The sequence below is a fragment of the Oncorhynchus keta genome, chromosome 27 (assembly GCF_023373465.1).
Source record: "Oncorhynchus keta strain PuntledgeMale-10-30-2019 chromosome 27, Oket_V2, whole genome shotgun sequence".
Lineage (NCBI taxonomy): Eukaryota > Metazoa > Chordata > Actinopteri > Salmoniformes > Salmonidae > Oncorhynchus > Oncorhynchus keta.
Window position 1 is genome coordinate 856,074 of NC_068447.1, and position 27,599 is coordinate 883,672.

Below are 27,599 nucleotides of genomic sequence, written 5' to 3' on the forward strand. Positions count from 1 at the left end.
AGGAGGAGACAGCAACAGAGGAGGAAACAGAGGGAAAGAGAAACAGAGGATGAGACAGAGGAGGTGACAGAACAACAGAGGACAAGACAGAGGAGGAGGCAGAGGAGGAGACAGCAACAGATGAGAAGACAGAGGAGGAGACAGCAACAGAGGAGGAAACAGAGGAGACAGAGAAACAGGGGACGAGACAGAAGAGGTGACAGAGCAACAGAGGACAAGACAGAGGAGGTGACAGACCAACAAAGGAGGAAAAAGAGCAACAGAGCAGGAAACAGAGAGGAGACAGAGAAACAGAGGACGAAACAGAGGAGACAGAGCAACAGACGAGGAAACAGAGAAAGAGACAGAGAAACAGAGGACGAAACAGAGGAGACAGAGCAACAGACGAGGAAACAGAGGAGGAGACAGAGGAGGAGACAGCAACAGAGGAGGAGACAGAGGAGGAGAGAGCAACAGAGGAGGAAACAGAGGAGGAGACAGCAACAGAGGAGGAAACAGTGGGGAAAGAGAAACAGAGGATGAGACAGAGGAGGTGACTGAGCAACAGAGGATGAGACAGAGGAGGAGCCAGAGGAGGAGACAGCAACAGATGAGGAAACAGAAGAGACAGAGAAACAGAGGAAGAGATAGAGGAGGTGACAGAGAAACAGAGGATGAGACAGAGCAACCGAGGAGGAAACAGAGGACAAGACAGAGCAACAGAGGAGAAGACAGAGGACGAGGCAGAGCAACATAGGAGGAAACAGAGGACAAGACAGAGCAACAGAGGAGGAGTCAGCAGCAGAGGAGGAGACAGAGGAGGAGACAGCAACAGAGTAGGAAACAGAGGAGGAGACAGAAGAGGAGACAGCAACAGAGAAGGAAACAGAGGATGAGACAGAGGTGACAGAGCAACAAAGGGGGAAACAGAGCAACAGAGGACGAGACAGAGGATGAGACAGAGCAACAGAGGAGGAAACAGAGGAGGAGACAGCAACAGAGGAAACAGAGAGGGAGACAGCAACAGAGGAGGAGACACAGCATCAGAGGAGGTGACAGAGAAACAAAGGAGGAAACGGAGCAACAGAGGAGGAGACAGCAACAGAGAAGGAGACAGAGGAGGAGGCAGAGCAACAAAGGACAAGACAGAGCAAGACAAGACAACATCCGTGCCAATATATCCAACAAAAACCTGCTTCTTTGGCATTATCACTTAAATGTACAACAACATTATTAACACAACAACAACAGTATTAACACAACAACAACAACATTAACACAACAACAACATTAATAACACAACAACAACAAAGTTATTAACACAACAACAACATTAATAACACAACAACAACAAAGTTATTAACACAACAACAACAACAACAACAACAACAGTATTAACACAACAACAACATTAACACAAAAACAACAACATTAACACAACAACAACAGTATTAACACAACAACAACAACATTAACACAACAACAACAGTATTAACACAACAACAACAACATTAACACAACAGCAACAACATTAACACAACAACAACAACATTAACACAACAACAACAACATTAACACAACAACAACAACATTAACACAACAACAACAACATTAACACAACAACAACATTAACACAACAACAACAACAACAACAGTATTAACACAACAACAACATTAACACAACAACAACAACATTAACACAACAACAACATTATTAACACAACAACAACATTATTAACACAACAACAACATTATTAACACAACGACAACATTATTGACTCAACCTGCAACACATCAACAACATTATTGACTCAACCTGCAACACATCAACAACATTATTGGCTCAACCTGTAACACATCAACAACATTATTGACTCAACCTGCAACACATCAACAACATTATTAACACAACAACATTATTGACTCAACCCGCAACACAACAACATGACTATTTCCTATGCTTGTTGCCAATATAAAAACATCTCACCTTCTATTACGAACGTCTGGATGACAAAATACAACACCAAGATGAGCACTGTTATAGCTGACATCACCAGGCCTAGACAGAGAGAGACAGAAAGAATGATGTGTGACCATGTAACTTTATGACGATGTTATGTTACATCAGGCCATACTAATTTAATTGACTGTATAACTTTATGACACTGTAATGTTACATAAGGCCATACTAATTTAATTGACGAGCAGAAAATGGAAGAAATATCCACCCAAAATAAATCCACCCAAATTCAGAGGTGAAAATGGGGGGTTGTCCTGTTTCACATTTGTTCAAGTGTGTGACCTGTAAAAGTGTGTGGTATTAACTGGAAAATATTTTTTTGCATATCCCACTCCCCTAAAACACACTTGGAGAGTAGGGTCACGGCCAGGGATCAGCCATTATTGACAGTGACCCTGGAGAAATTTGGGTGAAGTGCTTTGCTCAAGGGTACATTGGCAGATTTGATAGCAAGTGGCTTGTTCTGGACCCTATAGTGTTTGTTTTTAACTTGTAATGAACTGCTTTCCTTCTTGTTTACACAGAGTGTTTATGGACCTAACTTTTCGGGAATTGTTGTTTGTGCCTCACCACCTCTTCCCCTTCCAAGAACATCCACAGTGGACACACATCTGGGCATCCACAGTGGACACAACATCTGAAAATCCACAGTGGACACAACATCTGGGCATCCACAGTGGACACACATCTGGGCATCCACAGTGGACACACATCTGGGCATCCACAGTGGACACACATCTGAACATCCACAGTGGACACACATCTGGGCATCCACAGTGGACACACATCTGGGCATCCACAGTGGACACACATCTGAAAATCCACAGTGGACACACATCTGGGCATCCACAGTGGACACACATCTGGACATCCACAGTGGACACACATCTGGGCATCCACAGTGGACACACATCTGGGCATCCACAGTGGACACAACATCTGAACATCCACAGTGGACACACATCTGGGCATCCACAGTGGACACACATCTGGGCATCCACAGTGGACACAACATCTGAACATCCACAGTGGACACACATCTGGGCATCCACAGTGGACACACATCTGAAAATCCACAGTGGACACACATCTGGGCATCCACAGTGGACACACATCTGAACATCCACAGTGGACACACATCTGAACATCCACAGTGGACACACATCTGGGCATCCACAGTGGACACACATCTGGGCATCCACAGTGGACACACATCTGAACATCCACAGTGGACACACATCTGGGCATCCACAGTGGACACACATCTGGGCATCCACAGCGACTGGCTCATAAAAAAAATAAAAATACTGCATAGTTTTCTATGTACTATTTTTTACATTATTAGCTCAGGAAATGTTGTGTGTCATTACATACAGCCGGAAAGAACTATTGGATATAGAGCGGTGGTTACTCACCAGAAATACCAGCATTATGACCAGGAATACGACTTCCCTGGACCAGGGGCCGACTCAAAACCTCGCCGGCAGAGGAGAGGCACTCGAGGCGGCCTGCTAGTTCGACTTAGGAGGCGCGCACACCACCTACCGCTTCCAAGTATATTACTCGCTAATGTCCAGTCTTTGGATAACAAAGTTGATGAGCTTCGAGCAAAGCTTTCTTTCCAGAGAGACATCGGGGGCTGGAACATACTTTGCTTCACAAAAACATAGCTCTCTCTGGATACTCTGTCGGAGTCGGTAAAGCCAGCAGGATACTCAGTACATCATGCAGACAGGAGTAAATATCTCTCCGGGAAGTAGAAGGGCTGAGGGGTGTGTTTCATGATAAACGACTCATGGTGTAATTCTAGGAACATACAGCAACTCAAATCATTTTGTTCACCAGACCTAGAATACCTCACAATTACATGCCAACCAAATGATCTCCCAAGACAATTCTCCTCCGTCATCGCCACGGCCGTTTTACATCCCACCTCAAAGCCGAAACCTCGATGGCCCTCGAACTTCACTGGACTTCATAGAAACTTGGAAATCACACATCCCGAGGCTGTATTTATTGTATCTGGGGATTTTAACGAAGTAAATCTGAGGACTAGGATGCCAAAATTCTATCAACATGTTGACTGTCCTACTCGCGCAACCAAGACTCTCGAACATTGCTATTTAAACTTCCGGAATGCTTACAAGACCCTCCCCTGTCCTCCTTTTGGCAAATCTGATCACGAATCCATCTTGCTCCTCCCGTCCTATAGGCAGAAACTCAAACAGGAAGTCCCCGTGCTTCGTACTATTCAACGCTGGTCTGACCAATTGGAATCCACGCTTCAGGATTGTTTTGATCACGTGGACTGGGATATGTTCCAGGTAGCGTGCAAAAATAATCTAGATGTATACACGGATACTGGGACCGAGTTTATAAGGAAGTGTATCAGAGATGTAGTACCCACTGTGACTATTAAAACCTACCCATATCACCTCTACCTTACCTGCCACCCTAGACCCAATTCAGTTCGCCCCAATAGATCCACAGACGATGCAACCGCCATCACTCTGCACACTGCCCTATCACATCTGGACAAGAGAAATACCTATGTAAGAATGCTGTTTATTGACTTCAACACCATAGTACCCTCCAAGCTCATCATTAAGCTTGAGGCTCTGGGTCCGAATCCCGCCCTGTGCTACTGGGTCCTGGACTTCCTGACAGGCCGCCCCTAGGTGGTGAAGGTAGGAAACATCATGACTGCGTGGCCGTGCATGGCTCCAACTCAATCATCAAGTTTGCAGACGACACAACAGTATTAGGCTTGATTACTAACAATGACGAGACAGCCAACAGAGAGGAGGTTATGGGAGTGTGGTTTCAGGAAACAACCTCTCACTCAGCGTCAACATAACAAAGGAGATGATCGTGGACTTCAGGAAACAGCAGAGGAAGCACCCCCCTATCTACTTCGACGGGACCATAGTGGAGAAGGTGGAAAGCTTCAAGTTACATGGCCTACACATCACTTACAAACTAAAATGAACCACCCACACAGACAGTGTGGTGAAGAAGGCACAACTTAGCCTCTTCAACCTCAGGAGGTTAAAGAAATTTGTCACCTAAAAACCTCACAAATTTGTATAATAGTCATAATTCATTCCTCCTTAGATTTGTGTGTGTTGGGTATATATTGTGTAATTTGTTAGATATTACTTAGATATTACTCCACTGTCGGAGCTAGAAGCACAAACATTTCGGTACACCCGCAAAAATCACATGTATGTGATCAATAACATTTATTTTATTTGCTGCCTACATACAGACCTGAAATCATTGGCCACACTAACAAATGGATCACTAGTCACTTTATTAATGCCACTTTAATAATGATGTTTACTCACCACCTATTGCATTCCCTATGCCGCTCGGTCATTGCACATCCATATATTTATAGGTACATATTCTTATTCTATCCCTTTACTTAGATTTGTGTGTATTAAGTAGTTAAGTTGTGTCAGATTACATGTTAGATATTCTGCACTGTCGGAACTAGAAGCACAAGCATTTTGCAACACTCGCAATAATATCTGCTTACCATGTGTAAATCTGATTTGGAATCGCTTGTACTGTTCCTTGTCAAGGCCCTTCCTGCTGAGGTCATGCATCATGTCAACTTCTATATCAATGATGTTGAATTGTTGTGTATTATTGACAATTTCACCGTGTGTTGTGGGGCTGCTGTTCCAGTTAAGTCAGTCAAACCGGTTGCAACAGGATAGGCTCTTTTCAAAGGTCTCTTTCAGGTCTGGGTTTTTGGTTGTTGCTACACTGTTTCACACGCTTTCCCCTTTTTGATTTTTCCATCTTCTCCATGGCCAGGGCAGTTCCCTGCAGCCCCAAGTTTAGGCAGGGTGTCACCCGGTGCTGTTCTACAAGTGATAAGCATGTCAAGAGGCTTGAACAACCATAGATGGTTTCGTGGTCTAGACCACCATCAGATTGATCGAAATGTAACTTGTTGAGAGAGACTCAATCTTCACTGTAGTTCCCTCCAATTACATTTTGTAATTGAATTTTTGTCCCCCAATTTTATAATTGGAATGTGATACAAAACGCGGCAACGGTGTGCTTTAGGACCATGCGGACACATCCGGACGGTCGGGTAGGCTGTTTGGAGTATATATGTCTTAGAGGACGACATGGGAATGGAGATACAGTTGAAGTCGGATGTTTACATACACCTTAGCCATACTTTTAAACTCCGTTTTTCAGAATTCTTGACATTTAATCCAAGTAAAAATTCCCTGTTTTAGGTCAGTTAGGATCACCACTTTATTTTAAGAATGTGAAATGTCAGAATAATAGTAGAGAGAATGATTTCTTTCAGCTTTTATTTCTTTCATCACATTCCCAGTGTGTCAGAAGTTTACATACACGCAATTAGTATTTGGTAACATTGTCTTTAAATTGTTTAACTTGGGTCAAACATTTTGGTCAGCCTTCCACAAGCTTCCCACAATAAGTTGGGAGAATTTTGGCCCATTCCTCCTGACAGAGCTGGTGTAACTGAGTCAGGTTTCTAGGCCTCCTTGTTCACACACACATTTTCAGTTCTGCCCACAAACTTTCTAGAGGATTGAGGTCAGGGCTTTGTGATGGCCACTCCAACACCTTGACTTTGTTGTCCTTAAGCCATTTTGCCACAACTTTGGAAGTATGCTTGGGGTCATTGTCCATTTGGAAGACCCATTTGCGACCAAGCTTTACTTTCCTGACTGATGTCTTGAGATGTTGCTTCAATATATCCACATAATTTCCCCCCCTCATGATCTATTTTGTGAAGTGCACCAGTCCCTCCTGCAGCAAAGCACCCTCACAACATGATGCTGCCACCCCCGTGCTTCACGGTTGGGATGGTGTTCTTTGGCTTGCAAGACTCCCCCTTTTTCCTCCAAACATAACGATGGTCATTATGACCAAACAGTTCTATTTTTGTTTCAACAGACCAGAGGACATTTCTCCAAAAAGTACAATCTTTGTCCCCATGTGCAGTTGCAAACAATTGTCTGGCTTTTTTTATGGCGGTTTTGGAGCAGTGGCTTCTTCCTTGCAGAGCGACCTTTCAGGTTATGTTGATATAGGACTTGTTTTACTGTGGATACAGATACTTGTGTACCTGTTTCCTCCAGCATCTTCAGAAGGTCCTTTGCTGTTGTTCTGGGATTGATTTGCACTTTTCACACCAAAGTATGTTCATCTCTAGGAGACAGAATGCGTCTCCTTCCTGAGCAGTATGACAGCTGCGTGGTCCCATGGTGTTTATACTTGCATACTATTGTTTGGACAGATGAACGTGGCACCTTCAGGCATTTGGAAAATGCTCTCAAGGATGAACCAGACTTGTGGAGGTCGACAAATTTTTCTTTGCCGTCTTGGCTGATTTCTTTTGATTTTCCCATATAAATAAATAAAGTGGCACTGAGTTTGAAGGTAGACCTTGAAATACATCCACAGGTACACCTCCAATTGACTCAAATTATGTCAATTAGCCTATCAAAAGCATCTAAAGCCATGACATAATTTTCTGTAATTTTCCAAGGTGTTTAAAGGCACAGTCAATTTAGTGTATGTAAACTGCTGACCCAATGGAATTGTGATACAGTGAATTGTGATAAAGTGAAATAATCTGTCTGTATACAATTGTTGGAAAAATTACTTGTGTCATGCACAAAGTAGATATCCTAATCGACTTGCCAAAACTATACAAGAAATTTGTGGAGTGGTTGAAAAGCGAGTTTTAATGACTCCAACCTAAGTGAATGTAAACTTCTGACTTCAACTGTATATATTATTATTTCCGACCCCCCACTTCTAAAACCAAAGTTGCTCTCCTATCCAAAGATGCGAAGATTTTCAACTGTGTGTCAAAGAGGACTGGAAGGCTGGAAAACCTTGTCCATGACATACACTTTCTCTTTATAGAATGACCCAGATGGAGATGCTGGGACGTCTGGTATCAACACGATAGATGGTACAAGTCCACTGAAGCTGCTAGAACTTCCCCAGCCATATGAGCAATGCTTAGATGCCTGCTTCTGTAACAGGTAACTAAAGGCTGACCAGGAATGACTGCCTTATAATCCACTCTTTCATACTCCTGCTGCCACAAGCAGGCAAACTGTTTCATGTAGTTCCATTGTACTGCAGCAAACTTTGAGTCTCGATGTCCCTTCCTGATCACCCAAGACTGGACCATGAACTTGAGGTCAAAACTTCCTGGAGAGCAGACTTGGTCCATGGATTCATGGGAGTAAACTGCAGCCGCAGCCACTGTGTTTATGGGATTTTTGTTTCTCGTGGAAGCCGCTTTCCACTATGTCACCCAAGTCCTCAACAGAAATGTCAAAAGTTAAGAATGAGTACTAAGTTTCCTTAAATCCATGATCAGGTCTGAGTCATCACCATCAAGGAGGGACAAGGACACTCTCCGGGTCATCACCATCAAGGAGGGACATGGATACACTCCGGGTCATCACCATCAAGGAGGGACAAGGATACTCTCGGGTCATCACCATCAAGGAGGGTCATGGATACACTCCGGGTCATCACCATCAAGGAGGGACAAGGATACTCTCCGGGTCATCACCATCAAGGAGGGACAAGGATACTCTCCGGGTCATCACCATCAAGGAGGGACAAGGATACTCTCCGGGTCATCACCATCAAGGAGGAACAAGGATACTCTCCAGGTCATCACCATCAAGGAGGAACAAGGATACTCTCCGGGTCATCACCATCAAGGAGGGTCATGGATACTCTCCGGGTCATCACCATCAAGGAGGGACATGGATACTCTCCGGGTCATCACCATCAAGGAGGGTCATGGATACTCTCCGGGTCATCACCATCAAGGAGGGTCATGGATACTCTCCGGGTCATCACCATCAAGGAGGGACAAGGATACTCTCCGGTCATCACCATCAAGGAGGGACAAGGATACTCTCCGGGTCATCACCATCAAGGAGGAACAAGGATACTCTCCGGGTCATCACCATCAAGGAGGGACATGGATACTCTCCGGGTCATCACCATCAAGGAGGGACAAGGATACACTCCGGGTCATCACCATCAAGGAGGAACAAGGATACTCTCCGGGTCATCACCATCAAGGAGGAACAAGGATACTCTCCGGGTCATCACCATCAAGGAGGAACAATGATACTCTCCGGGTCATCACCATCAAGGAAGAACAAGGATACTCTCCGGCTCATCACCATCAAGGAGGGACAAGGATACTCTCTGGGTCGTCACCATCAAGGAGGAACAAGCATACTCTCCGGGTCATCACCATCAAGGAGGAACAAGCATACTCTCCGGGTCATCACCATCAAGGAGGGACAAGGATACTCTCCGGTCATCACCATCAAAGAGGAACAAGGATACTCTCCGGGTCATCACCATCAAGGAGGAACATGGATACACTCCGGGTCATCACCATCAAGGAGGGACAAGGATACTCTCCGGGTCATCACCATCAAGGAGGGACAAGGATACTCTCCGGGTCATCACCATCAAGGAGGGACAAGGATACTCTCCGGGTCATCACCATCAAGGAGGGACAAGGATACTCTCCGGGTCATCACCATCAAGGAGGGACAAGCATACTCTCCGGGTCATCACCATCAAGGAGGGACAAGGATACTCTCCGGGTCATCACCATCAAGGAGGAACAAGCATACTCTCCGGGTCATCACTATCAAGGAGGGACAAGGATACTCTCCGGGTCATCACCATCAAGGAGGGACAAGGACACTCTCCGGGTCATCACCATCAAGGAGGGACATGGATACTCCCTCATCAAGCAGGCCCTGTTCAGCATCATCTGTCAGTAACTGCTGTTCACTTCAGCAGGATGTGCGTATTTGTCAAGGAATGCTTTTTGCTCTAGTGTTGCATGTTGGTTGTTTATTTATTTTATCGTTGTGAAGATGACAGAGGCTTGCCTGGTCTCAAGAAGCCATCGCTATCAGACAGAGGGGTGCCTGGTCTCATAAAGCCATCACTATCAGACAGAAACTTGCCTGGTCTCATGAAGCCATCGCTATCAGACAGAGGGGTGCCTGGTCTCATGAAGCCATCACTATCAGACAGAAACTTGCCTGGTCTCATGAAGCCATCGCTATCAGACAGAGGGGTGCCTGGTCTCATGAAGCCATCACTATCAGACAGAGGGGTGCCTGGTCTCATGAAGCCATCGCTATCAGACAGAGGGTGCCTGGTCTCATGAAGCCATCGCTATCAGACAGAGGGGTGCCTGGTCTCATAAAGCCATCACTATCAGACAGAGGGGTGCCTTGTCTCATGAAGCCATCGCTATCAGACAGAGGGGTGCCTTGTCTCATGAAGCCATCGCTATCAGACAGAGGGGTGCCTGGTCTCATGAAGCCATCACTATCAGACAGAGGGGTGCCTGGTCTCATGAAGCCATCACTATCAGACAGAGGGGTGACTGGTCTCATAAAGCCATCACTATCAGACAGAGGGGTGCCTGGTCTCATGAAGCCATCGCTATCAGACAGAGGGGTGCCTGGTCTCATGAAGCCATCACTATCAGACAGAGGGGTGACTGGTCTCATAAAGCCATCGCTATCAGACAGAGGGTGCCTGGTCTCATGAAGCCATCTCTATCAGACAGAGGGGTGACTGGTCTCATGAAGCCATCACTATCAGACAGAGGGTGACTGGTCTCATAAAGCCATCGCTATCAGACAGAGGGGTGCCTGGTCTCATGAAGCCATCACTATCAGACAGAGGGGTGACTGGTCTCATAAAGCCATCGCTATCAGACAGAGGGGTGCCTGGTCTCATGAAGCCATCGCTATCAGACAGAGGGGTGCCTGGTCTCATGAAGCCATCACTATCAGACAGAGGGGTGCCTGGTCTCATGAAGCCATCGCTATCAGACAGAGGGGTGCCTTGTCTCATAAAGCCATCGCTATCAGACAGAGGGGGGGTGCCTGGTCTCATGAAGCCATCACTATCAGACAGAGGGGTGCCTGGTCTCATGAAGCCATCACTATCAGACAGAGGGGTGCCTTGTCTCATGAAGCCATCGCTATCAGACAGAGGGGTGCCTGGTCTCATGAAGCCATCACTATCAGACAGAGGGGTGCCTGGTCTCATGAAGCCATCACTATCAGACAGAGGGGTGCCTTGTCTCATGAAGCCATCGCTATCAGACAGAGGGGTGCCTGGTCTCATAAAGCCATCACTATCAGACAGAGGGGTGCCTTGTCTCATGAAGCCATCGCTATCAGACAGAGGGGTGCCTCATGAAGTCCTGGTCTCATAAAGCCATCACTATCAGACAGAAGCTTGCCTGGTCTCATGAAGCCATCACTATCAGACAGAGGGGTGCCTGGTCTCAACAGAAGCCATCACTATCAGACAGAGGGGTGCCTGGTCTCATGAAGCCATCACTATCAGACAGAGGGTGCCTGGTCTCATGAAGCCATCACTATCAGACAGAGGGGTGCCTGGTCTCATAAAGCCATCACTATCAGACAGAGGGGTGCCTTGTCTCATGAAGCCATCGCTATCAGACAGAGGGGTGCCTTGTCTCATGAAGCCATCACTATCAGACAGAGGGGTGCCTGGTCTCATGAAGCCATCGCTATCAGACAGAGGGGTGCCTGGTCTCATGAAGCCATCACTATCAGACAGAGGGGTGCCTGGTCTCATGAAGCCATCGCTATCAGACAGAGGGGTGCCTGGTCTCATGAAGCCATCACTATCAGACAGAGGGGTGCCTGGTCTCATGAAGCCATCGCTATCAGACAGAGGGGTGCCTGGTCTCATGAAGCCATCACTATCAGACAGAGGGGTGCCTGGTCTCATGAAGCCATCACTATCAGACAGAGGGTGCCTGGTCTCATGAAGCCATCACTATCAGACAGAGGGGTGACTGGTCTCATAAAGCCATCGCTATCAGACAGAGGGGTGACTGGTCTCATAAAGCCATCGCTATCAGACAGAGGGGTGCCTGGTCTCATGAAGCCATCACTATCAGACAGAGGGGTGACTGGTCTCATAAAGCCATCGCTATCAGACAGAGGGGTGCCTGGTCTCATGAAGCCATCACTATCAGACAGAGGGGTGCCTGGTCTCATGAAGCCATCACTATCAGACAGAGGGGTGCCTGGTCTCATGAAGCCATCACTATCAGACAGAGGGGTGCCTGGTCTCATGAAGCCATCGCTATCAGACAGAGGGGTGCCTGGTCTCATAAAGCCATCGCTATCAGACAGAGGGGTGCCTGGTTTCATGAAGCCATCACTATCAGACAGAGGGGTGCCTGGTCTCATGAAGCCATCACTATCAGACAGAGGGGTGCCTGGTCTCATGAAGCCATCACTATCAGACAGAGGGGTGCCTGGTCTCATAAAGCCATCACTATCAGACAGAGGGGTGCCTGGTCTCATGAAGCCATCACTATCAGACAGAGGGGTGCCTGGTCTCATAAAGCCATCACTATCAGACAGAGGGTGCCTGGTCTCATGAAGCCATCACTATCAGACAGAGGGTGCCTGGTCTCATGAAGCCATCGCTATCAGACAGAGGGGTGCCTGGTCTCATGAAGCCATCACTATCAGACAGAGGGGTGACTGGTCTCATAAAGCCATCACTATCAGACAGAGGGGTGCCTGGTCTCATGAAGCCATCTCTATCAGACAGAGGGTGCCTGGTCTCATGAAGCCATCACTATCAGACAGAGGGGTGCCTTGTCTCATGAAGCCATCGCTATCAGACAGAGGGGTGCCTGGTCTCATAAAGCCATCGCTATCAGACAGAGGGGTGCCTGGTCTCATGAAGCCATCGCTATCAGACAGAGGGGTGCCTGGTCTCATGAAGCCATCACTATCAGACAGAGGGGTGCCTGGTCTCATGAAGCCATCACTATCAGACAGAGGGGTGCCTGGTCTCATAAAGCCATCACTATCAGACAGAGGGGTGCCTGGTCTCATGAAGCCATCACTATCAGACAGAGGGGTGCCTGGTCTCATGAAGCCATCACTATCAGACAGAGGGGTGCCTGGTCTCATGAAGCCATCACTATCAGACAGAGGGGTGCCTGGTCTCATGAAGCCATCACTATCAGACAGAGGGGTGCCTGGTCTCATAAAGCCATCGCTATCAGACAGAAGCTTGCCTGGTCTCATGAAGCCATCACTATCAGACAGAGGGGTGCCTGGTCTCATGAAGCCATCGCTATCAGACAGAGGGGTGCCTGGTCTCATGAAGCCATCACTATCAGACAGAGGGGTGCCTGGTCTCATGAAGCCATCACTATCAGACAGAGGGGTGCCTGGTCTCATGAAGCCATCACTATCAGACAGAGGGGTGCCTGGTCTCATGAAGCCATCACTATCAGACAGAGGGGTGCCTGGTCTCATGAAGCCATCACTATCAGACAGAGGGGTGCCTGGTCTCATGAAGCCATCACTATCAGACAGAAGCTTGCCTGGTCTCATGAAGCCATTGCTATCTGAGGATACCTTTCATATGAATATATCAGAGTGCCTAGGTAGTTACCACAGACATACTTGTAGAAAGTAAAAGTCAATGATAGTTTGAAGTAGTCAATCCACTGCCTCCACTGGGTCTTCAGGAGTAGAGTCCAGTAGAAGCAAGGGTGATGTTGGGACATTTTCTCCAAAGCTTTGCAACAGAGTGTTATACTGAAGGCTTTACCAGTCCGCATGATGTTCTCATAAAACGTTCAACTCTGGTGTGTGTTTAATATAATAATAATAATATATGCCATTTAGCAGACGCTTTTATCCAAAGCGACTTACAGTCATGTGTGCATACATTCTACGTATGGGTGGTCCCGGGGATCGAACCCACTACCCTGGCGTTACAAGCACCATGCTCTACCAACTGAGCTACAGAAGGACCAGGGGTTTGTGAGTGGACTGTTGGTGACGTCTGGTCAATGTGGGATACTGCCACGGACGCTTTCACATGCACCACATCCTCTCTGACATCTCATTTGGAATACAGAACAAAGAAACAGGCAGTTTTAAAACATAAAGCTTTCCAAAATACAGAATAAATGGTGCAGTTTTGCATCATCAGACACGGTCAATCTACAAGGAGTAATAGCTTCCCATCATCAGACACAGTGAATCTACAAGGAGTAGTAGCTTCCCATCATCAGACACAGTGAATCTACAAGGAGTAATAGCTTCCCATCATCAGACACAGTCAATCTACAAGGAGTAATAGCTTCCCATCATCAGACACAGTGAATCTACAAGGAGTAATAGCTTCCCATCATCAGACACAGTGAATCTACAAGGAGTAGTAGCTTCCCATCATCAGACACAGAGAATCTACAAGGAGTAGTAGTTTCCCATCATCGGACATAGTGAATCTACAAGGAGTAGTAGCTTTCCATCATCAGACACAGTGAATCTACAAGGAGTAGTAGCTTCCCATCATCAGACACAGTGAATCTACAAGGAGTAATAGCTTCCCATCATCAGACACAGAGAATCTACAAGGAGTAGTAGCTTCCCATCATCAGACAGTCAATCTACAAGGAGTAGTAGCTTCCCATCATCAGACACAGTCAATCTACAAGGAGTAGTATCTTCCCATCATCAGACAGTCAATCTACAAGGAGTAATAGCTTCCCATCATCAGACACAGTCAATCTACAAGGAGTAGTAGCTTCCCATCATCAGACACAGTGAATCTACAAGGAGTAGTAGCTTCCCATCATCAGACACAGTGAATCTACAAGGAGTAATAGCTTCCCATCATCAGACACAGTGAATCTACAAGGAGTAGTAGCTTCCCATCATCAGACACAGTCAATCTACAAGGAGTAGTATCTTCCCATCATCAGACAGTCAATCTACAAGGAGTAATAGCTTCCCATCATCAGACACAGTCAATCTACAAGGAGTAGTAGCTTCCCATCATCAGACACAGTGAGTCTACACGGAGTAGTAGTTTTCCATCATCGGACATAGTGAGTCTACAAGGAGTAATAGTTTTCCCATCATCGGACATAGTGAGTCTACAAGGAGTAATAGCTTCCCATTATCAGACACAGTGAATCTACAAGGAGTAGTAGCTTCCCATCATCAGACACAGTGAATCTACAATGAGTGGTAGCTTCCCATCATCAGACACAGTGAATCTACAAGGAGTAGTAGCTTCCCATCATCAGACACAGAGAATCTACAATGAGTAGTAGCTTCCCATCATCAGACACAGTGAATCTACAAGGAGTAGTAGCTTCCCATCATCAGACACAGTGAATCTACAAGGAGTAGTAGCTTCCCATCATCAGACACAGAGAATCTACAAGGAGTGGTAGCTTCCCATCATCAGACACAGTCAATCTACAAGGAGTGGTAGCTTCCCATCATCAGACACAGTCAATCTACAAGGAGTAGTAGCTTCCCATCATCAGACACAGTCAATCTACAAGGAGTAGTAGCTTCCCATCATCAGACACAGAGAATCTACAAGGAGTGGTAGCTTCCCATCATCAGACACAGTCAATCTACAAGGAGTAATAGCTTCCCATCATCAGACACAGTCAATCTACAAGGAGTAGTAGTTTTCCATCATCAGACACAGTCAATCTACAAGGAGTAGTAGCTTCCCATCATCAGACACAGTCAATCTACAAGGAGTAGTAGCTTCCCATCATCAGACACAGAGAGTCTACACGGAGTAGTAGCTTCCCATCATCAGACACAGTGAATCTACAAGGAGTAGTAGCTTCCCATCATCAGACACAGTGAATCTACAAGGAGTAGTAGCTTCCCATCATCAGACACAGTGAATCTACAAGGAGTAGTAGCTTCCCATCATCAGACAGTCAATCTACAAGGAGTAATAGCTTTCCATCATCAGACACAGTGAATCTACAAGGAGTAGGAGCTTCTCACAAACTTAATTGATCGGAAAAAGTGACACAAGCTATTCATAAAAATACCTGTGAAGTGACCTCGGTTTGCCCAAGGCTTGGATATTGAGGTAGAGAGCAGACTACAGTAACCCCAAAGCAGATCTGGATCCAGTTTGGGTGCCCTGTGTTGTGTTTCCAGGGATCTGTTGTAATCGTAGGATCCAAGGCCTTGTGATGGGGGTCCATATACCAGAGTGCTTTGGACAATCTGGTAATGAATATTCAGCCTATATGGACATAAGAAAAGAGGAGAAATACAAACATTTGAGTCTGATTATCATTATTAAGTAAATTAACTATGAATTAATTAACATTAACAAACATCAATTAACATAATATAAGATGTATAATAGAATACAACATTCTAATCTGTACCCCGAATGAAAAAATTATTGACAAAAAATAAACAATTTTTATCAAATGTAATGTATAATCAGTTCTTTACTTAAATGCATAGCCTGACTAGGCATGGACAACATATAATTCACAGCTTCACAGGGCTAGACTTTCTAGAAGAAACAGGGCTATATATGAAGAAGTTTAGCCCAGTAAAATGAATGCAGAACTGAAAAAGGTGCATTCTGCTATCATCTAGATTCAAAACATAATTTAACGTGATGAGTTAGAATATTTATGTCATACTGTTATTTGTACTCTCGTTATTATCCTGCAGTCGCCAGCACTGAGTCACGTACGGCTTCATACGAGGTCATGTCTAGAGTCACTGAACGAGTCACGTACGGCTTCATACGAGGTCACGTCCAGAGTCACTGAACGAGTCACGTACGGCTTCATACGAGGTCACGTCCAGAGTCACTGAACGAGTCACGTACGGCTTCATACGAGGTCACGTCCAGAGTCACTGAACGAGTCACGTACGGCTTCATACGAGGTCACGTCCAGAGTCACTGAACGAGTCACGTACGGCTTCATACGAGGTCACGTCCAGAGTCACTGAACGAGTCACGTACGGCTTCATACGAGGTCACGTCCAGAGTCACTGAACGAGTCACGTGCGGCTTCATACGAGGTCACGCCCAGAGTCACTGAACGAGTCACGTACGGCTTCATACGAGGTCACGCCCAGAGTCACTGAACGAGTCACGTACGGCTTCATACGAGGTCACGCCCAGAGTCACTGAACGAGTCACGTACGGCTTCATACGAGGTCACGTCCAGAGTCACTGAACGAGTCACGTACGGCTTCATACGAGGTCACGCCCAGAGTCACTGAACGAAGTCACGAACGGCTTCATACGAGGTCACGTCCAGAGTCACTGAACGAGTCACGTACGGCTTCATACGAGGTCACGTCCAGAGTCACTGAACGAGTCACGTACGGCTTCATACGAGGTCACGTCCAGAGTCACTGAACGAGTCACGTACGGCATCATACGAGGTCACGTCCAGAGTCACTGAAGGATTCAATGACCAAAAGGAGTATCCTATCGTGACATCTACAGCAGTGGTTCCCAACCTTTTTCGGTTACTGTTCCACCAACTAAATGTTGCTCTGCCCAGAGTACCCCTGATTTACCACGTCATTTGCATTTTTACCAGTAGTCCTATGGTCTCATGAGTCTTCTCAAGTACCCCCTGTGGAAAGACCCAGTATCCCCTGTGGATAGACCCAGTAACCCCTGTGGATAGACCCAGTAACCGTTTAGATAGACCCAGTACTCCCTGTGGATAGACCCAGTACCCCTGTGGATAGACCCAGTACCCCCTGTGGATAGACCCAGTACCCCCTGTGGATAGACCCAGTACCCCCTGTGGATAGACCCAGTACCCCTGTGGATAGACCCAGTACCTCCTGTGGATAGACCCAGTAACCCTTTAGATAGACCCAGTACCCGCTGTGGATAGACCCAGTACCCCCTGTGGAAAGACCCAGTACCCCCTGTGGATAGACCCAGTACCCCTGTGGATAGACCCAGTACCCCCTGTGGAAAGACCCAGTACCCCCTGTGGATAGACCCAGTACCCCCTGTGGATAGACCCAGTACCCCTGTGGATAGACCCAGTACCCCTGTGGATAGACCCAGTATCCCCTGTGGATAGACCCAGTACCCCCTGTGGATAGACCCAGTACCCCCTGTGGATAGACCCAGTATCCCCTGTGGATAGACCCAGTATCCCCTGTGGATAGACCCAGTACCCCTGTGGATAGACCCAGTACCCCTGTGGATAGACCCAGTACCCCCTGTGGATAGACCCAGTACCCCTGTGGATAGACCCAGTATCCCCTGTGGATAGACCCAGTACCCCTGTGGATAGACCCAGTACCCCCTGTGGATAGACCCAGTACCCCTGTGGATAGACCCAGTACCCCCTGTGGATAGACCCAGTACCCCCTGTGGAAAGACCCAGTACCCCCTGTGGAAAGACCCAGTACCCCCTGTGGATAGACCCAGTAACCCTTTAGATAGACCCAGTACCCCCTGTGGATACACCCATTACCCCCTGTGGATAGACCCAGTACCCCTGTGGATAGACCCAGTACACCCTGTGGATAGACCCAGTACACCCTGTGGATAGACCCAGTACACCCTGTGGATAGACCCAGTACCCCCTGTGGATACACCCATTACCCCCTGTGGATAGACCCAGTACCCCCTGTGGATAGACCCAGTACCCCCTGTGGATAGACCCAGTACCCCTGTGGATAGACCCAGTACCCCCTGTGGATAGACCCAGTACCCCTGTAGATAGACCCAGTACCCCTGTGGATAGACCCAGTACCCCCTGTGGATAGACCCAGTACTCCCTGTGGATAGACCCAGTACTCCCTGTGGATAGACCCAGTACTCCCTGTAGATAGACCCAGTACTCCCTGTAGATAGACCCAGTACTCCCTGTGGATAGACCCAGTACTCCCTGTAGATAGACCCAGTACTCCCTGTGGATAGACCCAGTACTCCCTGTAGATAGACCCAGTACTCCCTGTAGATAGACCCAGTACTCCCTGTGGATAGACCCAGTACTCCCTGTAGATAGACCCAGTACTCCCTGTAGATAGACCCAGTACTCCCTGTAGATAGACCCAGTACTCCCTGTGGATAGACCCAGTACTCCCTGTAGATAGACCCAGTACTCCCTGTGGATAGACCCAGTACTCCCTGTAGATAGACCCAGTACTCCCTGTAGATAGACCCAGTACTCCCCCTGTGGATAGACCCAGTACACCCTCCCCCCTGTGGATAGACCCAGTACCCCTGTAGATAGACCCAGTACTCCCTGTAGATAGACCCAGTACTCCCTGTAGATAGACCCAGTACTCCCTGTGGATAGACCCAGTACCCCCTGTAGATAGACCCAGTACCCCTGTGGATAGACCAGTACACCTCCAGGGTTTAGTACCCCCTGTAGATAGACCCAATACCCCTGTGGATAGACCCAGTACATTGGATAGACCCAGTACACCCTGTGGATAGACCCAATCCCCTGTGGATAGACCCAGTACTCCTGTAGATAGACCCAGTTTACGCCCTGTGGATAGACCCAGTACTCCCTGTAGATAGACCCAGTACTCCCTGTGATAGACCCAGTACTCCCTGTAGATAGACCTAGTAGCTCCCTGTAGATAGACCCATTACCCAATGCCTGTGGATACACTGTTCAGTACCCCTGTGGATAGACCCAGTACTCCGCCTGTGGATAGACCCAGTACTCCCTGCAGTAGACCCAGTAAGTCCCTGTGGATAGACCCAGTACTCCCTGTAGATAGGCATCCAGTACCCCTGTGGATAGACCCAGTACTCCCTGTAGATAGACCCAATACCCCTGTGGATAGACCCAGTACCCCTGTGGATAGACCCAGTACTCCCTGTAGATAGACCCAGTACTCCCTGTAGATAGACCCAGTACGCCCTGTGGATAGACCCAGTACTCCTGTAGATAGACCCAATACCCCTGTGGATAGACCCAGTACCCCCTGTGGATAGACCCAGTACTCCCCCAAAGTAGATAGACCCAGTACTCCCTGTAGATAGACCCAGTACCCCTGTGGATAGACCCAGTACTCCCTGTAGATAGACCCAGTACTCCCTGTAGATAGACCCAGTGTACGCCTGTGGATAGACCCAGTACTCCCTGTAGATAGACCCAGTACTCCTGTAGATAGACCCAGTACTCCCTGTGGATAGACCCAGTACTCCCTGTAGATAGACCTAGTACTCCCTGTAGATAGACCCATTACCCCCTGTGGATACACCCAGTACCCCTGTGGATAGACCCAGTACTCCCTGTGGATAGACCCAGTACTCCCTGTGGATAGACCCAGTACTCCCTGTGGATAGACCCAGTACTCCCTAGATAGACCCAGTACCCCTGTGGATAGACCCAGTACTCCCTGTAGATAGACCCAATACCCCTGTGGATAGACCCAGTACCCCTGTGGATAGACCCAGTACTCCCTGTAGATAGACCCAGTACTCCCTGTAGATAGACCCAGTACTCCCTGTAGATAGACCCAATACCCCTGTGGATAGACCCAGTACCCCTGTGGATAGACCCAGTACTCCCTGTAGATAGACCCAGTACTCCCTGTAGATAGACCCAGTACGCCCTGTGGATAGACCCAGTACCCCTGTGGATAGACCCAGTACTCCCTGTAGATAGACCCAATACCCCTGTGGATAGACCCAGTACCCCTGTGGATAGACCCAGTACTCCCTGTGGATAGACCCAGTACCCCTGTAGATAGACCTAGTACTCCCTGTAGATAGACCCATTACCCCAGTGGATACACCCAGTACCCCCTGTGGATAGACCCAGTACTCCCTGTGGATAGACCCAGTACTCCCTGTAGATAGACCCAGAATACCCCCTGTGGATAGACCCAGTACCCCTGTGGATAGACCCAGTACTCCCTGTAGATAGACCCAGTACTCCCTGTGGATAGACCCAGTACCCCCTGTGGATAGACCCAGTACTCCCTGTAGATAGACCCAGTACGCCCTGTGGATAGACCCAGTACTCCCTGTAGATAGACCCAGTACTCCCTGTGGATAGACCCAGTACTCCCTGTAGATAGACCTAGTACTCCCTGTAGATAGACCCATTACCCCTGTGGATAGACCCAGTACCCCTGTGGATAGACCCAGTACTCCCTGTGGATAGACCCAGTACTCCCTGTGGATAGACCCAGTACTCCCTGTGGATAGACCCAGTACTCCCTGTGGATAGACCCAGTACCCCCTGTGGATAGACCCAGTACTCCCTGTGGATAGACCCAGTACTCCCTGTGGATAGACCCAGTACTCCCTGTGGATAGACCCAGTACCCCTGTGGATAGACCCAGTACTCCCTGTGGATAGACCCAGTACTCCCTGTGGATAGACCCAGTACCCCCTGTGGATAGACCCAGTACTCCCTGTGGATAGACCCAGTACACCCTGTGGATAGACCCAGTACACCCTTTAGTACCCCTGTGGATAGACCCAGTACCCCCTGTGGATAGACCCAGTACCCCTGTGGATAGACCCAGTACTCCCTGTGGATAGACCCAGTACCCCCTGTGGATAGACCCAGTACTCCCTGTAGATAGACCCAGTACTCCCTGTGGATAGACCCAGTACTCCCTGTAGATAGACCCAGTACTCCCTGTGGATAGACCCAGTACTCCCTGTGGATAGACCCAGTACTCCCTGTGGATAGACCCAGTACACCCTTTAGTACCCCCTGTGGATAGACCCAGTACTCCCTGTGGATAGACCCAGTACCCCTGTGGATAGACCCAGTACTCCCTGTAGATAGACCCAGTACTCCTGTAGATAGACCCAGTACTCCCTGTGGATAGACCCAATACACCTTTAGTACTCCCTGTGGATAGACCCAGTACCCCCTGTGGATAGACCCAGTACCCCCTGTGGATAGACCCAGTACTCCCTGTGGATAGACCCAGTACCCCCTGTGGATAGACCCAATACCCCCCTGTGGATAGACCCAGTACTCCCTGTAGATAGACCCAGTACTCTGTGGATAGACCCAGTACACCCTTTAGTACCCCTGTGGATAGACCCAGTACACCCTGTGGATAGACCCAGTACCCCTGTGGATAGACCCAGTACTCCCTGTGGATAGACCCAGTACTCCCTGTAGATAGACCCAGTACCCCTGTGGATAGACCCAGTACACCCTTTAGTACCCCTGTGGATAGACCCAGTACACCCTGTGGATAGACCCAATACCCCCTGTGGATAGACCCAGTACACCCTTTAGTACCCCCTGTAGATAGACCCAGTACCCCCTGTGGATAGACCCAGTACACCCTTTAGTACCCCTGTGGATAGACCCAGTACTCCCTGTAGATAGACCCAGTACTCCCTGTGGATAGACCCAGTACTCCCTGTGGATAGACCCAGTACTCCCTGTAGATAGACCCAGTACTCCCTGTAGATAGACCCAGTACCCCCTGTGGATAGACCCAGTACACCCTTTAGTACCCCCTGTGGATAGACCCAATACCCCCTGTGGATAGGCCAGGTACCTCCAGGGTCCTAGTTCCCGTGGTTGGGAACCACTGATTTACAGAATATACATTATTTAACAGCACAATTCGAAGCATCAATCCATTCCATGTGTATAGCGCTTATACCAAGTATTGTCACAGAGAAAGCTTTACTAAATGTGGGGCCAGTAGGTCTATACAGTCAGTTACTCACCACAATCTCCATCAATTGCTTCATCCGGCTGCCAGGAAAAGCCCCCACCTCGGAGACAGTCGACCACGTCATTGTGGAGCTCCTGATCTGTGCAATGCAATGGCAATGCCTTTTGCAGGATATGGGGACTGTTCTCTGTTCTCTGTGTGCATGAGAACTTCAAACACATTCCGCCTTGGTGTTGACTGTCTGTCTACTACAAAGCAGTAGGCTTCTGGTAAAATGTAAGTTCTGAATCACAAATCCCCATACATCTGAAATTCTTCAATGGCATCACTTATTTTGACATAAATTTGGTTGTCCGAAACGCTACCATCTTCGTCTTTGCTGATGAATGTCCTGATCTCTGGCCAGTCGTTTGGAGACATGATGTTTCGGGTGTTAACTGCTTCAAATAGGTCAGAAAATGTGTTTAACCGACTGTTTGCAAATAACGTAAATAATATGAATTTGTTTAACCCGGATCAAAAATAGTATGAATTTTGGCTGACCAAAGCCATGCTGGCACGCGAGAGAAATGAAATATCTGTGCACACAGGTCCCAAGTGTGTGTGTTTGTGTCACTATCCAATCAGAGCCCCAAAGCGGGTGATCTGAGGCGGTTTGGTCTTTGATTCTCACGCATCAGCATGGGAAATCATCAAGGGAGAGTGGACACTATATGAGCACAGCACGGCAGAAAATAAAGTGAAGCTCATCTGTTACAACTGAAATGTGTATGGCCTAACAGAATAAAACACAGAGTTAGAGAACGTCCTACCAGTAAATTAAATGTGTATGGCCTAACAGAATAAACCACAGAGTTAGAGAACGTCCTACCAGTAAATTAAATGTGTATGGCCTAACAGAATAAAACACAGAGTTAGAGAATGTCCTACCAGTAAATTAAATGTGTATGGCCTAACAGAATAAAACACAGAGTTAGAGAACGTCCTACCAGTAAATTAAATGTGTATGGCCTAACAGAATAAACCACAGAGTTAGAGAACGTCCTACCAGTAAATTAAATGTGTATGGCCTAACAGAATAAAACACAAGAGTTAGAGAACGTCCTACCAGTAAATTAAATGTGTATGGCCTAACAGAATAAACCACAGTAAATTAAATGTGTATGGCCTAACAGAATAAAACACAAGAGTTAGAGAACGTCCTACCAGTAAATTAAATGTGTATGGCCTAACAGAATAAAACACAGAGTTAGAGAACGTCCTACCAGTAAATTAAATGTGTATGGCCTAACAGAATAAAACACAGAGTTAGAGAACGTCCTACCAGTAAATTAAATGTGTATGGCCTAACAGAATAAAACACAGAGTTAGAGAACGTCCTACCAGTAAATTAAATGTGTATGGCCTAACAGAATAAAACACAGTAAATTAAATGTGTATGGCCTAACAGAATAAAACACAGAGTTAGAGAACGTCCTACCAGTAAATTAAATGTGTATGGCCTAACAGAATAAACCATTCAGTTAGAGAACGTCCTACCAGTAAATTAAATGTGTATGGCCTAACAGAATAAAACACAGAGTTAGAGAACGTCCTACCAGTAAATTAAATGTGTATGGCCTAACAGAATAAAACACAGAGTTAGAGAACGTCCTACCAGTAAATTAAATGTGTATGGCCTAACAGAATAAACCACAGAGTTAGAGAACGTCCTACCAGTAAATTAAATGTGTATGGCCTAACAGAATAAAACACAGAGTTAGAGAACGTCCTACCAGTAAATTAAATGTGTATGGCCTAACAGAATAAAACACAGAGTTAGAGAACGTCCTACCAGTAAATTAAATGTGTATGGCCTAACAGAATAAAACACAGAGTTAGAGAACGTCCTACCAGTAAATTAAATGTGCATGGCCTAACAGAATAAACCACAGTAAATTAAATGTGTATGGCCTAACATAATAAAACACAGAGTTAGAGAACATCCTACCTGCTTTCCCAATCTGCACAGCCAGTTTGGTGAGTTTACCCTGTAGAACACTCTTCTCTTTCTTTGTGGTGTTGCCTCTCTTCTTCTCCTCCACCTCTCCTCCCTCTGCACTCTTCAGAGGCTGCATCTCCATGGCTACAGCCTCGTCCTGCTTCTTGGCTGGAGGACACACACAGGAGTTTCGAAGTAAGCCCAACCTGATCCCTGACCCCCTGTCTGTGATAGGTTACCTTTATTCTGGTTGTTCTCCACCATCACTTCGGGCTGCTTCCCTGAGATAGATAATCATTTCATTAATCAATCAATCAATGAATCATTAAATCAATCAATTAATCAATGTTTGCTACAAATGAATGTAAATACTATGTAGTTGTTAACTCCATCTTACCCTTCTTCTTCTTGTCATCCTCCTCCTCCTCTTCCTCCTCCCCCTCTCCGGCCCCCAACAGTGTAAAGATGATGCCAGTCTGAGAGTTGACCCCCACAGCTGTTACCAGCATCCTACCCGAACCCTCCATCACATGGGTACCTGTAGAGAGAAACACACACACGGACATGACAAATTATATACAAACGTGCACAAAGCACAAACACATGTTCATATAACCACCACCCCAAACATTAAGATGGCGTCGTACTGGATGATTGATACTAGATAATAAGATGAACCTCTGATCGTCCCTCCATTCTACTGGCTAATATACAGTCACTAGATAATAAGATGAACCTCTGATCGTCCCTCCATTCTACTGGCTAATATACAGTCACTAGATAATAAGATGGACCTCTGATCGTCCCTCCATTCTACTGGCTAATATACAGTCACTAGATAATAAGATGGACCTCTGATCGTCCCTCCATTCTACTGACTAATATACAGTCACTAGATAATAAGATGAACCTCTGATCGTCCCTCCATTCTACTGACTAATATACAGTCACTAGATAATAAGATGAACCTCTGATCGTCCCTCCATTCTACTGGCTAATATACAGTCACTAGATAATAATATGGACCTCTGATCGTCCCTCCATTCTACTGGCTAATAAACAGTCACTAGATAATAAGATGGACCTCTGATCGTCCCTCCATTCTACTGGCTAATGTACAGTCACTAGATAATAAGATGGATCTCTGATCATCCCTCCATTCTACTGGCTAATGTACAGTCACTAGATAATAAGATGGACCTCTGATCGTCCCTCCATTCTACTGGCTAATGTACAGTCACTAGATAATAAGATGGACCTCTGATCGTCCCTCCATTCTACTGGCTAATATGTACAGTCACTAGATAATAAGATGGATCTCTGATCATCCCTCCATTCTACTGGCTAATGTACAGTCACTAGATAATAAGATGGACCTCTGATCGTCCCTCCATTCTACTGACTAATATACAGTCACTAGATAATAAGATGGACCTCTGATCATCCCTCCATTCTACTGGCTAATGTACAGTCACTAGATAATAAGATGGACCTCTGATCGTCCCTCCATTCTACTGACTAATATACAGTCACTAGATAATAAGATGGACCTCTGATCGTCCCTCCATTCTACTGGCTAATGTACAGTCACTAGATAATAAGATGGACCTCTGATCGTCCCTCCATTCTACTGACTAATATACAGTCACTAGATAATAAGATGGACCTCTGATCGTCCCTCCATTCTACTGGCTAATGTACAGTCACTAGATAATAAGATGGACCTCTGATCGTCCCTCCATTCTACTGGCTAATATACAGTCACTAGATAATAAGATGGACCTCTGATCGTCCCTCCATTCTACTGGCTAATATACAGTCACTAGATAATAAGATGGAGGGCCTCTGATCGTCCCTCCATTCTACTGACTAATGTACAGTCACTAGATAATAAGATGGATCTCTGATCGTCCCTCCATTCTACTGGCTAATATACAGTCACTAGATAATAAGATGGACCTCTGATCGTCCCTCCATTCTACTGGCTAATATACAGTCACTAGATAATAAGATGGACCTCTGATCGTCCCTCCATTCTACTGGCTAATGTACAGTCAGTAGATAATAAGATGGAGGACCTCTGATCGTCCCTCCATTCTACTGGCTAATAAACAGTCACTAGATAATAAGATGGACCTCTGATCGTCCCTCCATTCTACTGGCTAATATACAGTCACTAGATAATAAGATGGACCTCTGATCGTCCCTCCATTCTACTGGCTAATGTACAGTCACTAGATAATAAGATGGACCTCTGATCGTCCCTCCATTCTACTGGCTAATATACAGTCACTAGATAATAAGATGAACCTCTGATCGTCCCTCCATTCTACTGGCTAATATACAGTCAGTAGATAATAAGATGGACCTCTGATCGTCCCTCCATTCTACTGGCTAATATACAGTCAGTAGATAATAAGATGGACCTCTGATCGTCCCTCCATTCTACTGGCTAATGTACAGTCACTAGATAATAAGATGGACCTCTGATCGTCCCTCCATTCTACTGGCTAATGTACAGTCACTAGATAATAAGATGGACGATCTCTGATCGTCCCTCCATTCTACTGACTAATATACAGTCACTAGATAATAAGATGGACCTCTGATCGTCCCTCCATTCTACTGGCTAATGTACAGTCACTAGATAATAAGATGGAGGATCTCTGATCGTCCCTCCATTCTACTGGCTAATATACAGTCACTAGATAATAAGATGGACCTCTGATCGTCCCTCCATTCTACTGACTAATATACAGTCACTAGATAATAAGATGGACCTCTGATCGTCCCTCCATTCTACTGGCTAATGTACAGTCACTAGATAATAAGATGGACCTCTGATCGTCCCTCCATTCTACTGGCTAATATACAGTCACTAGATAATAAGATGAACCTCTGATCGTCCCTCCATTCTACTGACTAATATACAGTCACTAGATAATAAGATGGACCTCTGATCGTCCCTCCATTCTACTGGCTAATATACAGTCAGTAGATAATAAGATGAACCTCTGATCGTCCCTCCATTCTACTGGCTAATATACAGTCACTAGATAATAAGATGGAC

General features: G+C 46.6%; 2 protein-coding genes and 1 long non-coding RNA gene across 5 annotated transcripts in view; 2 read left to right on the top strand and 1 right to left on the bottom strand.

The window, feature by feature from the left end:
• Positions 1-27,599, bottom strand: part of LOC118374750 (plasma membrane calcium-transporting ATPase 3-like) — a 189,391-nt gene that overhangs the window by 112,272 nt on the left and 49,520 nt on the right. For all 3 annotated transcript variants that reach the window (XM_052481242.1, XM_052481241.1, XM_052481243.1), the window contains 4 exons: positions 24,927-25,067; positions 24,769-24,810; positions 24,539-24,697; positions 1,967-2,038 (listed from right to left, as the gene is read on the bottom strand). In XM_052481242.1, the coding sequence (XP_052337202.1) occupies positions 1,967-2,038; positions 24,539-24,697; positions 24,769-24,810; positions 24,927-25,067 (414 nt within the window). The remainder of the gene's footprint in view (positions 1-1,966; positions 2,039-24,538; positions 24,698-24,768; positions 24,811-24,926; positions 25,068-27,599) is intronic.
• Positions 2,029-10,209, top strand: LOC127912317 (uncharacterized). The gene is made up of 2 exons (XM_052481244.1): positions 2,029-8,399; positions 8,695-10,209. Exon 2 carries the CDS (start codon positions 8,791-8,793, stop codon positions 9,835-9,837), a length of 1,047 nt encoding a protein of 348 aa, XP_052337204.1. The 5' UTR covers positions 2,029-8,399; positions 8,695-8,790; the 3' UTR covers positions 9,838-10,209.
• Positions 16,667-17,673, top strand: LOC127912319 (uncharacterized). Its single transcript, XR_008081780.1, has 3 exons — positions 16,667-16,919; positions 17,104-17,149; positions 17,197-17,673. It is a non-coding gene; the product is annotated as an uncharacterized LOC127912319 (long non-coding RNA).